Source organism: Nelusetta ayraudi, unplaced genomic scaffold (assembly GCF_046127955.1).
Source record: "Nelusetta ayraudi isolate G7.1 ecotype Tasmania unplaced genomic scaffold, CSIRO-AGI_Nayr_v1 ptg000042l, whole genome shotgun sequence".
In the NCBI taxonomy this organism is placed as follows: Eukaryota; Metazoa; Chordata; class Actinopteri; order Tetraodontiformes; family Monacanthidae; genus Nelusetta; species Nelusetta ayraudi.
Genome location: NW_027466092.1, coordinates 5,989,641 through 6,007,028, shown reverse-complemented (window position 1 = coordinate 6,007,028; position 17,388 = coordinate 5,989,641). Strand labels below are relative to the sequence as shown.

The window sequence follows — 17,388 nt, the reverse complement described above, 5'->3', positions numbered from 1 at the left end:
CAGCTGATTTACCTGCCATCAAACCCCCATGAATCCCCTCCTTTAACATAAAAGTTTCTTCCACAGTTCTGGGAGACATTGTGAGGTGCACAGCTACATTTAAAAAAAGAAAAACTCTACACCACAAATAAGACAAAAACAATGGTGAAGGGGAGAGACACCGGTGTGTGCGACACTAGCGCCATCATTCACTGTGAATCATGTGCCCGATCACTCACTGTGAACACACACAATCACGACACCGCCACTAAGAACATGTGATGAGCTGGAGAGATGAGTGCAGACATGCAGTGACAGAGAAAACGGACAACCGGAGTGTCCAAATTCCAACTATCAGTCCCATAATGGGAGGTGAATAACCAAAATGTCCAATCGAGGACGGAAACGTGGGTCAGTTTCATAGATAAAACAAAAAAGAATCTGCAATTGTTCCAAAATTTGAACTTGAAGACACAAATAAAATAATAATATTAATAAACATACAAAGAACCGACGGGTCTTCGCCTTGCGATGACCTGCTCTGCTTCAGAGCTGGTCTAATCGCCGGGGCTCAGTCCCGAATGATGCTATCTTCCCTCTCAGTTCAATTAATATTCATGGGAATTCTACAGCCATTGCTGACGGCCCACTGTCTTCCACCTAATTATTTGAAAAATTGTTAAAGTAAAGTTGTTACTGTTAATGTTGTTCGAAAAATTGGCACGGAACAACACATCGTCCAAGGCTTGATTTTAAGCTAACATGATGTGCATACATTAGTGGAAATGAAGGACATTTTAAGTTGTATTTGTTGTTATACTGTGAATAAATTATGTAGTCTATTACGTAGTCTAGAAGTGTTAATAATTGTGATAATACACTGACAATTTGTATTTTAGAAAAAACATGTTGTCCCCTGAAAAACTAATTTCTAAACTTGATTGCAGGAAGGAACAGCAAAAGTCAGGATGTAGCCAAAACAAATTTCTGGGATGAGGAATTATAATGCTTTGGTAAATCAAAATGAGACACACCGGCCCTGCGCATGTTGATCTGCAGAATCCAAAACAAAAAGGAGGCGGGGGGAGAAGAGGTAAAGACGGATGACTGACAGGTGACGTGCAAACACATCGTGCAGAGACCAGACCAGAGAGGCAAGTGTTAAGAAGACTGTACCATGCTGTCTGTAGATGGGGGGTTTTCTATAGATATTATCTTTGACCATAGTCTCTGAAGATGGGAAAGAAAATGGAGGAAGCCAGCGCAAGAGGGAGGGAGAGAAATATAGAGAGACAATGGAGAGAAAGAGCATGAGTTAGCAATTATCAAGGGATGAAATATTTAAAAGAAGCAAAATAGGGAGGAGGGAGGGGGGGGGACAGTCAAGGTTGATTCAACACATTCGTTTCACTTTCAAATGTTGCACATCAAAAAATATAATCCATATAATGCATGCAAGATGTTTAAAATGATTTTATTTTCCTCTGAGAAATAAGAGGTTATTTGACGCAAAAGGAATCAATAAAATTAAAAGAATTAGATCCGAATCACCACATAATATTACATTATTATTTAAAAAAAAAAAAAAAAAAAAAAACACCACAGCGCAGACTTTAAGTTAAGCAAGATGAGGTTCCTCTGAAAGATTACAGGAACTATATTCTTTACCGCGAGGTTGATCCAACCCAGCTCGCTGTCTCCAGACCCAGACAGGCCCACTGACAGAGTTGGAACAACTGTCACATACTGAGTCACGGCAGAAACATGACTCACAATTGAAAAAATAAAAAAAAACAAATCACACGCTTCTATCTTTTGCCCCTCTGGTTTGTTTCATCATAATACAAAACAATATTCGTAGAAAAGCAAAAGGAATGCGGACTGTGGAAGGCATTGAGTGGATAATTGCTGGGCATTTTTGTTCCCCATTGGATTTATTTCCAGTGGGGAGGGTTTTTTTCTCTCTGCGAAAACATTTTTCTCCATCTGTAAGGCTAAAAGTGGAGACGAGTGGTTTTTAAGCGATGCATCTCATGTCTGAGCACTGCTGCTCCATCAGAAAGGCAGCTGGGATGATGGCAAAGACTAAAATAACAGTTTGCTGTCAATAACGATAAGGAAATCACAGAGCTTCTGACAAGAATTGCTCACTGTGATTGGACTATTTGAACCTGCTCCGGCTGACGACAAGAATAGCACTACACCAGCATGTATCCTGTGCCACTCAAGGGCTTGAGAACGTGAAAGCCAACAACAGAGCTGGGTTGCAGTTTTGTATTTCAGCGTGACATCATCGCTGCGCAGTTTCCCGCTCCATCCAACCTATGTCACGTGAGGAGGAAAAACGAAAGCCGCGTCACGCCCAAAGCGGCACAGCCGTGGCATACCTGGTATGTGGAAGTGCCGAGGAACAGCCACGTATGTAGAAGAGGGGGATTTGCCATCAGAGTAGGTGGATAAGCTGGGGGTGCTCCGGCCACTTTCACTACCTCCAGGTGGGGAAGCAGCGGGGGAGGCATTGCATGTGGAAAGAAAAAGAGTGGGGATGGGTTTTGGAGATACAAAGGGAACAGGAGGGAGGCAAAAAGGCGGCATTAGGGTAAGCAGATTGACAAAGGTCCAACATGATGCAAGTGACTCCATCACCCGGCCGTTTCCTCTATATTCATTCACTATAGCAGGTCCCTTCAAATTGTCTGTTTGGGTTCAGAGTTTAGATTTGAAGTGTTGAGTTATTCAACTTCAACTTATTTCTTATCTGAATAAAGAAATCTGAAAGGAAATGAGCTGCCTTTGACAGACTCTTGAATCTGAGCAGATTGATCAGTTATGGTGGTGACTATGACTTGCTTTATGTTTACATTCACTAGCAGCCCTGCGGTAAGTGTCTGGCCTTTACAGAATTTGATCAATTTCAAAAGTGATGTGGGGTTTATTGGTTCATCTCCTCCTTGTTCCTACAGCAAAAGTAAAACAGGATTTCAGTATCTTCACAACTTGCTGAACTTCTGGAAGCCTCATCCACTTTCACACCTATGAAGACTGCAGGACCTCCGACTTTGGAAAATCCCTGAAATGTCAAGGAGGATCTGTCATTGTCCTGAACAGCTGTTTAGCTATTCATAAATTGTATAACTGCCTCTTAGCTAAACTCTCTCAGCGAAAAATACCTTCTGGGAAAGTTCTTACCGCAGTGCCGGTACGAACAGTTCTCACCACTTAACAATGTAGACTGTAAAATAACTAGATATATAAAAAAATCTGCTTTATGGATTTTTTTTTTTTCTAGTGTTGCACATGTTTGCATTCTGCTGATGGTGCTGATGCTGATGTGTGTTTTGTATCTATGGTCACAACCAGGGTCTTTTCCCATTGTGTCGTTACATCATAGTCCGGCTGGGTAATGGAGTCACCAACACCATTTTGGGCCAAAGGTAATAAAACACTCGACATTCAGGGGCTTTAGGGAAGAAAGAGAGAGAGGGAGAGAGAGAGAGATTTTGGGATTGCGCATAAGAGAAAGAACGAGTGTGTGTTATTTGACCGAGCACACACTCCTCTCTCCCCAGACAGTGAGGAACCAGCAATGTGGATGCAAGTAGATGAGATCACTGACACACATATGGCAGCACCGTAAGTGCCTGTCTGAGTGATATCCTACACACAATTCCACGTATGCACGCACGCACACGTCTACACACACACACACACACACACACACACACACACACACACACACAAAAGCACGCATGCCCATAGAGACACACTTGGGACACAGCAGCGCACGGTTAGTGTGGGGCGAAATGTAGGGCAGGTCCTCGACAGGAACATCTGGAGCTAAAGCAGCAGGACGAAGGCTTAGGGAGTTCAGGGAGGAGACGTGGTGTGATTCATGTGAGGATTTGACAAAAGGTGGAGAGCGGTCATTAATTCTAAACCAATAAAGCATTAAGCAGATACGACATATTGTTCAGGGACCATGAGGAAGAAACCAGGGATATTAAAACAAAACCCAAAAAACAAAAAACAAAGACGTGTCCCATTTTCTCGCAATGCTGAGTCCTGTAAGCAGTCCAAGTTGTGCTGAACGCTCTTTTCTGTCTCTTAAACTAATTGTGAACCTGTTGAAAACAAATGTCCCTCGTCACGCTGCGCTGGTGGTGCTGCAGCGGAGCCCAAATGACAGCTCAGCCAGCTCTCTTCCCCTGCCTCCTCTCTTTCATCTTCCTCATCAGAGAATTCCCCTCTCGGCCTCTCCAGCCAGTCATGGAAAAACCACTGACAGCCTGGAACCCTGTGGATGTTCACAGTTTTCGGTGCAAACGTCGGAGTTGGACCGCTTTGTGCATAACTCCTTTTAATCAGGCCTGGTCTGAGCAAACACATGTTGCAAGAAAAAGGTTGTTTTGACACAAAAAGGCCACGTAAGGCTTTGTAGATTATCAAGACAAATTATCCTGCATCAAGAAAAAAAATCAGCCTAAGACGTCCACAAACCTAATCACTGAATGTCCGAGCACATTTTCTTTCTGGGAGGTGGTTGAAGATATCGATACATTGGTAAGTATCCAAAGGACACAACAGTGGTGCAATGGTTACCAGTGTTGCCTCACATGGTCCCACATGACCCCGCGTCTCTTTGGGATCTATCCAGTCACTCCCGCTTCCTCCCACAGTCCGAAGACATAAAGACATGCACATCAGGCTAATTGGAAACTCTAAACATCATCTGCCACCAAGCACAGGACGGTCTGCTCCTTGTCCTTGGACCGTGGCGATGATTAGCTAGCTACTAGCTAGCTGCTACTTCACTGAAGAGAAAAACACACGGTCGCTGTTGCCTGGTTTTTTTTAAAAGGTTTTTGATATTTGTGAAGGAGTTGCTCTCATAAATCATTCCTTGTTGTCACTTCCTGTCCAAGAAGTGACCTGCACTCTGTTGACGTCACATTTTTGTTTTGACTCGCTTGGAACCTTGGCAGAGTAGCTACAGAAACAGTACCTGGCACCAGGTACTACCACCTGGTGCTAGTGGAAAAATGCCCTATGTTGGCCTGCTGCAAGGCGGTCCAAGAGAGTGAAATCAATAGCACCTACCTGAGAGAGGTATCACTTGCCTTTGTGAAATCACAGCGTAAAAGCTCATTTCGAGAGCTGTATGTTTTAGCATAAACTTTGCAGAAGGTGGAGCTAGCAAAAGAAGTAAAGGACGGGCTGGCCTGATGGCTAGAGTTACATACAAAGGTTTGAAAACATTGATAAAGCAAACATGTATGCAACAATACAATACACTATATATTCTGTGAAGAATTTGTTTTTTGTTTTTTTAAATAAAGTTACTGACTTGAACTCTAGACACACTTGTTTCACATATAAACCTTTTGACATTTATCTCTGCTGCGGCTTTTTGTCTGCCAGCAAGGAATGCATTTATTAACGATAGGCCCGCCAGTCAAAACAAGACTTCACAAACGACCTTGGCGAAAACACCAAAAACATCAACATCTCCGTTAAATGTCGATTGAGACGAAAATTTACGAGCAGGTTAACGTCAAGGGTTAAAATCTAACAAGCGACAATAAAACACAGGATAATTCATGTGATACCACATGGGCAGATGACAGATTCAAAGCAGGCAGGAAGAGAAGTCGACGTCTCTGCTCACATTATAATCCCAGATGCGGCAGATTCACATTCAAGCCCGCAACATGAAAACCATGCATGACGACACAGTCACGAGTGTGCAGTGCAAGCATGATGAGACCTCAGCAGAAGCCTGCGTATGTTCCTCGATGCACCCCATGAAACCCGACAAGAACCACAATACCGGACAACAACATCACAAAATCTGCTGATCATTCCACTGAGGTGGTGGTGGTGGTGGTGGTGGTGGTGGTGGTGGTGGTTGGGGGGGAGGGGACACAACGAAGAGAAATACTACAGGAGCTTTTACCGTCAGGAGGAGGTAAAGTGAGCTGTAGGGATGTCCTAGGTTTAGGGTCAGGAGGGGGATCTTGTTTGAACTCTGAGGAGGGTGACGAGAACCAGGGGTTGAGGAGAAAGGGAGGCGATACAGGAAGTGGGCGGCTCTCTCTACAGGGCTGACATGCGCACAGTGGAATGCATCCTGTGTTGCTTTGTGATGTTGATTCGACCAGCTTGTGGTGCCATGCGTAGCATTAGCAGTTTCATGGTTCCGGCCTCGGACAATGAGCAGAAATCTTTAGGAGTGACCCACAAAAATGCGGTTACGGGCCCACAAAGACTTCTGCGGTTCTGTTTCCCATTATGACTCATAGGTCTCCGCCGGACCCGGTAGGTGAACAACTCAAAGCTCCAACAGGTGGTTAATTTGGTGCTTCAACCACAGCACATGCCAAGTGGACTCAGCCCCAACCTGGAATCACAGCACTCCATTCATGTGGACCCTCACCCTCAGTCACATACAGAAAGGACAGGAACATTGCAGCTTTTAAAAAGTGGCGCCCAATAATGACATGCCACATTTCTCTATTTTGTTACTTTTATTTTATTACAACCCATTTTGAAACCATATTTCTGCTTGCTTTTGTGGCTAAAATCAATGGTAGAAAATATTGCAGAAAGTTGTCCTTTGTCTGTATGAGACCAGGCCTCAGTCCTAGTGTGCTCTGATACCTCTGAAATAAGGGATGTAGTTGTGCTGCTGCAGCATGGACAGGGTGGTGGGGTTCAGGTGGTAAGTGAAGCCTGCACTGCCCACTGCTGGTATGGGCGAGAACTTGCCACTACCGCCAACACCACTGTTCCCCTCGGCGCCGCCAGAGTAGCACAGGAGAGGGGAAGACGAGTCCCTGGCCAGGGCGGAGGGGTGCTTAAGGGCTGCGATAAGGGCTGGAGGTAATGGGGCAGCAATGAAGTCACGGGCCTGGCTGCCAGGCCTACTGCCAGGGTTTGCATCTGGGCCTAATGGACGATCACAGGAGTGAGTTTAAGGTGGAATCAATTGCAGGGAAACAAATGCGACAAATTCAGTCCTTCTTCCAATCGATATCTAATCAGGTAGAAACTGACCTGGCAGGCACATTTAAGCTTCCTGTCTACAGCAGTGGAAGATTTTGAACACTCTCAATGATTAGCATGAAATACTTGTGGAAAATCTTTCACAAAAAAGATTAACTGTTCTTGCGCTTGCTCCGTCTGTGTGGCATTATGTTTCTGAAACGTCCAGTTTTGGTGCCTGCTTGTGCAAAAGAGAGCATGTGGCTCTGGTGGTGACTTGGAGGATAAAGACTGATTCTTATTCTTGATGCAATATACATCCCAAATACAAGGAGGAACGTCCAAAAAACGTTTTTTTTTTTTTTTTTCCCCACCACTGTAAGAGAAAAAAAAAACTTCAAATAGTTCATTTGTTTTGTTTAAGATAAAACATTTTAGGAGAAAGTAAACGTGTGGTCGGAGGAGATTTGCAGGTCCCATCAAAGGTTGAATATACAAGCGCGGAGGTTTTCACATGACAGCTTGTTTCGATAAAGACAGTGAGTGGGGCCAATCTGTGGCTGATACCTTGTCGACTGTAATTCTGGGGAGAGCGAGATGGAGTGTAACGCCCGTAGCCGCCCAGGGAGCTGTTGGAGCTGGGGCTGGAGGGTCTCCGCTGACGGGGGGATTTTTCCCCATCGCCCTGGAGGAGCAAACACAAGGAAAGTTAACACACGCGCTCACACAAAAAAAAGAAAACTGCTGAGGAACAAAAATGACCTCATGTCTCAGTCACAGCATCAGAGCGGAATGTGGGCACGACTCCATCTCTGATGTTTTCTAAATGAGACGGATCGAGTCTCTTGCTCAAGAAGAAGAAGAAGAAGAAGAAGAAAAAAAAAAAGATATGGGGGAGAACTTGAGGCTCGCGTCGAGATAACGCAGAAGACGGCAAAGAGTCTGCATTTGAAGGAGCGGGCTGAAAAAACGACTTTTTATTTATAAGCAGTTTGTGATGGGCTTAAAAACGATGCTTCAAAAACAGAATGGCTTTCATGCATGCGTGTTAAGTTCTGAAGATCTTAAGAAATCCTTGCAGAAATAATTTGGTCTATTTTTTCAAAGAGTCAACAAAGAGATGATGTTTAAATCTCCCTTTTGATTTGCCTCCAAATAAGCCCAGATGAATAGCACCACTTTTCTGTTGTCTTCAGATAAATATGCTGAAGAAAAAAAAAATCCTACTATATCTTGTGCTACAAATCTCAGATGAAGATGTAATCTCTTGTTTTTGATGTGTTTTTATCACGGGTTCAAATCTGAGATGTAGCTAATGTAGCCCTGAGTGTCTGGAAGCTGTCAAGATCCCCCCCTGACGCTGCTAAAAAGACTAACGGTTGGCGCGCAGAAGATAAACACCAGCCGTCTGACAGACAGACGGGCTGCAGACATGTCAGGAGTCGCAGATAAAGTGATGAGAGAAGAGTCTCAGCCCGTCTGAAACGTGTCTGATGTGTACGCTTTGAGAACACGGGAGGGGGGAAAAAATGACGATGCGAGCGCAGGTGCGATTGTCACTTCAGCACTTGGGCCTCCGTCGGCTCACGCCAGAGCTGCCGAACGTAGGCGGACGAACGCGAACGTCGCTGCACGGCACACACAAAAGAGGGAGGCACAGATGAAGGGTGGCTAGCGGTGCATCACGTTACCTCAGTAGGAGTAGGAGAGAGCAGTTGGGTTGGGGACTGCAAATGAAGACGGGGAGAAAGCCAATGATTAGGACAAACTCATATGATGAGGTGATATGAGTTTAGCATCCCATCGGGGAAGAGCCACGGGCGAGAGTTGGAGGAGCAGCGGCATCCCGGGCTTGGATGACTTGCCAGGGACTTGGGGACATGTTGCGTGTTTGTGTGGGAACGACACAAACGTGGATTTGATGGACGACTTTTTTTCCATCGGGACGAGGGGGAGATGGTGGAGGGCAGGCAAGGTGGAAAGTAAAAATAATGACAAGGGAGCGGCGACGAACCCAAGTGAATCAATCAAAGCATCTGCATGGTTTAATGGCACAACTTCCAATTAATCACTTTGAGTTCATCTGGGCTGTGAGCTGCGTTTAATGCTTTTCAATAGAAATACCTTAGAGTGTGTGGAATCTACAGGAATAAAACTGAATACAAAACATTTATTGTATTTTTTTTTAAACAATTCTTAATTTGCAAATGAAAAACATATATATCTAGATAAAGGATGGGTCCATCTGTGACAAGGCAGCTACACTGTGCTGCCATGTGTCTGCAGTTGCAAGAACATGCTGCAGCAGAGACAGCAGAGCCTCCCAATCTCATTGCATTGCTGATTGTTTGCTATAGCATGGTCATGGGCATAATACATTACACATAAATTGGTCTTCATTTTCATTGTGCTTTTCGAAGAAGATTTTCCACAGACACACACTAGGCTTTTAAATATGCTGAAATTTAGCATCCAACTGCATCTTTGTTTCAAGATAAGATGCAAAGACATTACAAAGGTAAATAAACCTGTACTCTTAATTATTGATTTCAGCAGTTACAGATTTGCAGAGTTGTGATAAACCTGCATTTGAAATGACTGACTGAGTTATTTACTTAGTAAATGTGACTTTAATAAGGCCCAGAATGTAAACTTGTATGTTCCTGGCCGTCATTTGGTGAGACAGACACGGAGTTGAAGGGAAGATCTCAGTCATGAAGGAATGTGAGGACGCTTTACCTCTCCATAGTGTCTCTCCTCGGACGGATAGCTGACGTATGGGGAGTAGGACAGCATGTCGGGCCGGTCTATATTATAGATGGCCTTGGTTTTTGGAAGGGCTGCCAGGTCCTTGTAGTCCAGCATCTCCTCCCCAAGTTTGGCCTGGCAGTGCACAAAGAAGCTCTCAGACATGACAGATGTGCAAGAATATAGTGTGATTGTGTCCTCTACTGGTAAGCAGCGGTAGTGCAGTCTTACGTAGATGACCCTGCTGGGGGAGCCAGAGGCGCTGGAGGCTGGGACAGAGGTGATGCTCTCAGATGAAGTCCGGGTCACCTAAAGCATGCAAAACACAGAATATGTACTTGATTATGGTCAATTACAGCTGATGCCAGTGACTAAAGGAGCAGACAGGGAGCCATCCAATCAGCTAAGCTCATGCTTTGCACAATAGGCACTGGGTTCTGGGATTTTCAGTTTCACCAGATTTACAAGTCAAACCAGAAACTCAAACAGTATTAGACATATCCACACAAACTTAGTCCCCACTTTCATCCTTAATTCATTTTCTGTAGTTGTTTATTAAAATATATATGAATCACCACTTCCCATTTACATTTAATTTTCAGTCGGTCTGTATGCGGGAAGACCAAGCAGTAAAAGAAACAGCAGATATTGAAAGTTTAATCTCAACATCACTGGTAATCTCTGACACTTTGATCAGGATCCAACAGCACATTCATATCACACAGCAGTGCTGTTAGTGAAGCTGGGCTGGAAGATCGGGGAGGCTAACAAACACAAACACACACACACACACACACACACACACACATGCATGCAGACAAGTTGGAGAATATTTTGTGTCATTTTCTGCTGTTTTTACTCAAATTTTCTGTCTCCTGTGTCCCTATTGTTATATAATATGACCCTTGTGTCCTTTTTTATGTGTTTTTAACATCGGCCAGAGGACTGTGGTTGAAAATTAGCCTCTGGCTAACACCGGCACATTGACAGGAATGCAACTGGAATGTAAATTAATGTGCATAGTCCTCTTCAAATAAAATTAAAATTAAATTAAAATTAAAAAATAAAAATTAAAGATGGAGAACACAGCCCAAAAACCTACTCTTACATCTCTCATACATCATCTCTCTTGGTTATCGTCTCTATACCCTTTGATCAACTCAAATCATGATATAAAACCAGCAAATACAAGTCCCGACACACACAGGGCTCATCCTGCCATCCCTGCTGCACATGCACTGAGATCATCAGCCACCAACCAGTCGAACCTCTTGACAAGTGGACGTGTGGGCGGGGCTACAGCTCTCTATCAAGCTAAAAGCGCTCTGTTTCCAATGGTTATGAATAACCCATGCAGCAGATGGTTATGGGTGGGGGCGCGGGGGTGGGAGGTGCAGGGCATACAGGGGCACCAACCTGCTGCTCAGGGTCGTCATTGAGCTGTATCCGGACCTGCTTCTGGGAAGGACATGAGGTCATGATGAGGATGGAGGGTGGACAATGGACGGAGGGAACTTACTGGACGCCAGAGTATAACCTGACGTGGCTGGTCCTATACTTTATACAGAGCCTCGGCTCAGGGATGCCTCACTCACATTCTCTTCTTATTTTTCTTTTATTTATTGAGACTGAAGGAGTCCAGTTCATTGACTGAGTAACACTAACAGGTCTGCAGCCGTTTCCAACCCACCTTACTCTTCTCCTCTTGCTTGGCTGCTTGTCTGCATGGAGGATGCCAGATAGATGAGCCTGAAGACAAAAAAAAAACATGTTTGGTTGGTCAATCCATCTATTTGGTATTAAACAGAGAAGAATTAAGCTGGCAGACAGAAAAAAAAATTGAATTCCCTGATTTGTTTAGAGGCATTACTGTGCCAGGTTTGCAACACTGTAGTTAAAGTATTAAAAACACAACATACGTTGTTTTCATATTAATTTTACATAGTTGTGTATGTAAAATTTTGGTTGTGTGTCAAGCAGTATGTTATTGTAATTACCTCTTTGACCATGTAAGCATGACAGAAATACACTTAACATCAGTCTCTAAACAATAAACAATAAATTCAGTTTTATTCAAAATAAATTCCCTACTTTCTTCAATAATGTCTGACTACAGGTGGTGACTCATCTCATCTGATGCCACTTTCATGTCGACGGTGCCAAATACGTCTTTTTTCTGGAAGATGACAAGAAGCAATTGCTGAAATATACCTGCTTTAAACACAAATGTTGTATTTAATTAATAAGGGGGTGAATTATGTAAGAGTTTGTTCTTGTTTTTGCTCGTAAGTTGTGTCTTCCTTTGTTCCATTGCTGTTCATTGTTGTCATTTTGACTTAGTACTATCTGATTGGAGTCCTTCCACTCTGCTGCTTCCTCTCTGCATGCTCTGATACCAGAGATCAGGCCCTGTTTGTTGGATAACATCCTGCTCAGCACTTATCAGGACCAAATGGATGCAGATTGAGAGAGGTAAGCAATCAGAGGATGGAGAGTTCAATTTCACTCCAAGACATTCAGTGGATGCAAAGTGTTGGGCTTTGTTAAATGGTGGGGTCATGACTCTTTAAATCACTGATTTGCTGGTCTTGGGTGAAGCAAAATGAAGAGGGAACGGGTGATGAAAAAAGAAAAAGCTGGAAGGGAATTGAAATTCAAAGATGGAACCTTTGAGAAGGCGAGAAAGAGCTGCTATCAAATCCTTCCTTTGTTGGATAAATCAGCAGCTGCTACTTGTCATCTTTCGGTGAGGAGACATATCTGGCACATGAAAATGTCATCAGGTGAGATGAGTCATACCTCTAGTCAGGCATTTTATTTCATTTCATTTACTGGAAGAAACAGGAGAGTTTATATTTATGACATTAGAAAATGAAGCAGCAAAGCAGCTGCTGCTGCTGCCTCCCGTCAGCTGTGAAAAACACAAGATTGTCGTATGCGCATGTGACTCATGTGCAAAGGTGCACTCACGGCTCATAAAGCGGCCAACAGTGCACTTCATTGATATGTCATCGATGTGTGACTGTAGAGCGCAGGGGCTTTACAGAGCCAGCTGTCAGGCACAGTTGAGGTATTTTCAGAATCGCAGCTTCTGTGAATACCTTGCAAGTACATTTCTTCTCCCTCTGCAAACATCTGCTCACAGCGGGCGCAGCGGGCGCAGGTCGGGTGGTAATGCTTGTCTCCAGCCTGTTGAGGAGGAAAAAAGGAGGACAAGTTGAGGCTCTAAGACAATATCTCGTGTTAGGAGAGACAACACTGGAGGAAAGTGAAGCACTACTGTGTTGTTGTTGTTTTTTTAAGGACAGAATGATTATAATGTAAAGCAAACATTAAAAACTGGATTGTAAATACAAAAGAAGAGACCAATATCATAAGAAAATAGCGCCATCTTGCCGTCTGGAGACAGAATTCATCTTACAACACAGGCCAGATGAGGAACAATGAAGTTCTGAAGCAGTATGGCTGCACTGATCCCAGCAGTGATGCCATCGGAGGCCCAAATACGTTTAACCAGCATCGAGTAGTTGTCTTCTTTCGCCAGCAGGCGGAGCACTTGTGTTAAGAAATGAGTTCAACAGCGGTGACTTGCAAAGGCGAAAGCATCTCCATCCATTTAAAACGATCGAAAGGAAAGAAAACCATCGAGGCGCGCGCGCGCAGCAGAAAGGAGTCAATCTTCTGCCTCTGTCAACTGCGATAATATTAATTCACTCTAATGCTCTCAGTGCATTTTATTATTATTATGTATTAATCTGCTTTATAGACTTTTCTAACAAAAAACAATTGTCATCAGTAAAGTAGGAAAGACCTCCGAGCAAACACTTTTCCTGTTTTAAACACAAATGGCGTATTTATTCAATACGAGAACGTTGTTTTTGCCCGTAAGTTGTTTCCTCCTTTGTGCAATAACAATCCACCGATTGCTGTTTATCTCGTCTTCCGCGTGCACTCTCATTTTGTCTCAGCGCTGTTTGATTGGGGGTCCTTCCACTGTGCTGCGTCATCTCAGCATGCACTGATACCAGAGAGCAGGAGGTTGACACCCTGCCTCTTGGATAACATCCTGCTCAGCGCTTATCGGGTTGAGAAAGGTACGCAATCAGAGGAGGATGGAAACCACTCAACTTGACTCATTCCATGGAAGCAAAATGTTTGGCTTTGTGTAATGGGGATCATGACTGTTAAAATCACAGACGTGTTGGTTTTCGGCGAGGAAAAATGAAGAGGGAACTGGAGATAAAATAAAAAAAAAAATAAAATAAAAAGCTGGAAGCGGGAATTGAAATTCAAACATGGAACATTTGCGATGGCAGGAAAGGAGATATCGCTGCAATCAAATCCTTCCTTTTGTTGGAATCCGAAGAGGAAATGACCTAATTTGACGGACTGCGGGACTGACATGTTCAGGAAGAGAAACAGGTGATGGGAAGCCTTACTTAGCCGAGGGTTGCCAACAGTCTGCAGCCAAAACAAATGGAAACGAATAGAAGCTCCGACAAATTTTTAACCTTTTCCTCAACGACCCGACATCAGACACAACAGCTCATCCGCTCTCTAAGAAACGGTCCTCTTTGTGCGGCATCACGTGATGCACTTACACTAAACGGCACGGCAGAAACACACAGGCACACACTCACACGAGTGTGTGCACGTGCACTCACACACATGAATCAAATACATGATGCTTCCACAGTCTGCACCTACGTGGAACCCACCACTCCGTTTTCACAGGGTCTTTATCTGACTCACTTACAGATAAACTCTATTAACATCTCCAGTATCCAACAATCCAACAATTTAACCTATTCACTCAAACTCTCAATATACAATTTCAACCGGATACACGTTCAAATAAAAGTGTTGGAAAAGTGTTGTTAATGTTCAGATATTCATTTTTTCATATCGGATTCCAGTGGAGCAACTGGGATTAATAATAACAGTAGAAAGGAGCTCATATGAATCAACACACTGCTGGGCTCAAAATCGTTTGGTTTGTTTGTTTGTTTGTTTTGTTTTTGTGCTCCGATAAAACAAGACAGTCATATAGAGCAAGGACCGCGCTCTCGCCCGAGGGTGTTGTCACTAATCTGGAGGACCAGTACCACTGCCTTTTATGACATCACAAAGGGCTATTTTTCCCAGAACCTCACATAGAAGGACACACTTCATCCAAAGCAGATCAAGGACAGGAAGAAAATGACGGAGTTTTAATGAAGGTCCCTAAAGGGAAAGCGTCAAACACACTGATTGTGAGACAGTTCGAGCGTTTGAACCAGTGGAAAGTTGTGGTGTGCAGGTGGTTAAAAACACAAGCCATCCACCAATGCGAAAGCTTAAACCTTTCCTGCAAGAGCAAACAGCGACCACTGGCAACGGCAACAAACGGCCCGATCCCGCAAATCCCCTGTGCTGACACTGTTTGCTGCTTTTGGAGAAGCGGTTCTGGATGTTGGGTAGCGGCGGAGACCGCTGTTTTCTTGTGGGGAAAACTCTCTTTTCAGCCGCTTTGATTGTATACACTGCAAGCCTCAACGCTTGCCAGGTTTCAACTCTGGCCCGTCTGCCCGCAACAACACGACACCTTCAGGACAAACCTCGGTTTAAACCTCAGGCCTTCGCCAGGACTGTGTTTTTCTCTTATATTTTGCTTATGAGCGGTACGGCCGTACGCTCCGCCAGTGCTAGTGTTTGGGATTTCATGTTCCACACATAATGTAAACCTAGCCTGGACTGGACTGCACTATTTTTGGCGGTAGCACGCACGAATAAGCGTCAGACAAATCTTTTGACACCAACTGACTGACGGGTATTTTTGGAAGCGTAATAAACAACCAGGCTGCGGAGAAGAAAAGGACAAAACTTGCAAAACACCAGCTCCTGTTGCTGAGTGCACCGGCTTCTCTGATCTCAATCACATGCCGTGGCATTTTCCAGTGTTTGTGCTGCAAAGCAGAGCTCCAAAGCACAGGTGGAGTGACAGCAACACAGCCTCCGTATTAAAACTCAGACACACTTCTGACCGCTGGCATTTCATTTTAAAAGGTAGGCTAGAGGTCCTCAAGAGACAGAGGCGCATATATTTGTTTACGTATCAAAGCAATATCTGAAAGGACGCACCAGAAATGAATTTAATAAAGTTTCCTTTTTTAATTAAATATAGACATTAGACTATAAAATAACATCAAAGATCTGCAGAGTAAATGAGGCATTTGGAGAAACTGACAATCAATTAGCACCTGCAAAAGTAAGAACAAATCATGGCCTACTTAAAAAAAATGTTTCTTATTTTAAATTGTTTTTCTTATTTTCTATTTGATAAACCAAGTAAAAATCACAAATATATTCTCCCATAAAATACAAATTATATCAGTGGTTTAACTGATGTAATAAGCATATTTTACCGTCCACTGCAAAAAAAGGTACCTCAGAAATTCTGTTTACTTACTTAAATGCGTTTCAATGTGGTATATGTTCGTTCGAGTTACCAGTACATACTGTAGGTGTGTATAGGATATTCTTGCTTTCCGACTTACAGAAGGCCTGTTATATAAATGCTGCAGGTTCTCGAGTGAGCACGAAAGCCTTGCACCCTGCAGCAGGGTTGTGTTCTCGTAAGAACATAATAAACATCTCTGTTCGGCAACTATGAACAACAATCGCACAATAGACCCGCCTGTGTGCAGCAGAAAATTACAAATAAACAATAAAATTGTTCATTTTTCTGTGGTAGAATAATAAGATTGATTTTTGGGTGGGGCATTTGAAATGAGAATTTTGGAAACCTGGTGCCTGATCATGTGACCAACTATAACACGCACACTAGGATGAAAGTTGAGGAAGTGTAATAACTGCACTGCCAGAGATGGAAGTGAAGCCGAAGTCGCATAAATAGACAAAGAAACACACTCGCTCTCATCTCATCTGAGCAGCTCTGTGAACTCTCCGGAACCCGAGCGGCGTTTATGAGCGGAGGAAATGTGAGATGTGATGAAAGAGAAGAGAAGAGAAGAAAAGAGAAGAGAAGAGAAGAGAAGAGAAGAGAAGACGAGGCTGGAGTTGTTTTTTGTTCTCAGAACTGTTTTCCTCTCCTCTTTTCCTGGCCTGCTGCTTGTCTCATCCTTCCATCATTGCTCCATGTGATTGATATCTGCCTCTCCAACCAACACCTCTTTGCGCACATTTTCAGTTTCTATTTATTGAACTTGCGCACCACTTCACACTCTGATTACGTGCCAGTTGCTTTGAACATTGTTTGTCTCTACTGCAGCTGCCTCTAATATGAATCAGCAGGATTTCTGAGGATTGGTTCACATTATGTTACAACTCATATTATTCCTCTATTTAATAAAGACTTCAGACAATTATATAAGGGTCTAATTTGTTTTCTTGGAAATGTCTAATGCAGTTAAGTCTTATTTTATTCTGTTACCATAGAAATGGCCATTTGAAATGACTGTTCATTTTGTTTTGATGAAAGCTGTTGAAAGCTTAGTAAAAGTTTTTCTTTCATTTATATCAGATAAGTAGCTTTAAGGCCTCACTTTTAACATATTAAGCTACTCCAGTCAATGAAGCCATGTCCCCGAACACAGTACAGTGTAAATTCCAATTAATGCAGTCAGTAGAAATCCCATCAGCAATGCCTACCCATAAAAAAAATGCCAAAAACTTCACATC

At 43.4% G+C, this 17,388-nt stretch overlaps 1 protein-coding gene across 8 annotated transcripts in view; it reads right to left on the bottom strand.

Annotated features, from left to right (window-relative positions):
* The window catches only part of ablim2 (actin binding LIM protein family, member 2), a 65,684-nt gene that overhangs the window by 10,120 nt on the left and 38,176 nt on the right, over positions 1–17,388 (bottom strand). For 2 of the 8 annotated variants that reach the window (XM_076033906.1, XM_076033914.1), the window contains exons 7-16: positions 12,810–12,897; positions 11,399–11,457; positions 11,125–11,166; positions 9,940–10,017; positions 9,700–9,843; positions 8,652–8,687; positions 7,528–7,645; positions 6,637–6,924; positions 2,367–2,468; positions 1,156–1,209 (exon numbers count right to left, since the gene is read on the bottom strand). In XM_076033906.1, coding sequence (XP_075890021.1) covers positions 1,156–1,209; positions 2,367–2,468; positions 6,637–6,924; positions 7,528–7,645; positions 8,652–8,687; positions 9,700–9,843; positions 9,940–10,017; positions 11,125–11,166; positions 11,399–11,457; positions 12,810–12,897 — 1,009 coding nt within the window. The remainder of the gene's footprint in view (positions 1–1,155; positions 1,210–2,366; positions 2,469–6,636; positions 6,925–7,527; positions 7,646–8,651; positions 8,688–9,699; positions 9,844–9,939; positions 10,018–11,124; positions 11,167–11,398; positions 11,458–12,809; positions 12,898–17,388) is intronic. The other 6 variants (XM_076033907.1, XM_076033908.1, XM_076033910.1 and 3 more) reach the window with 6 other exon arrangements.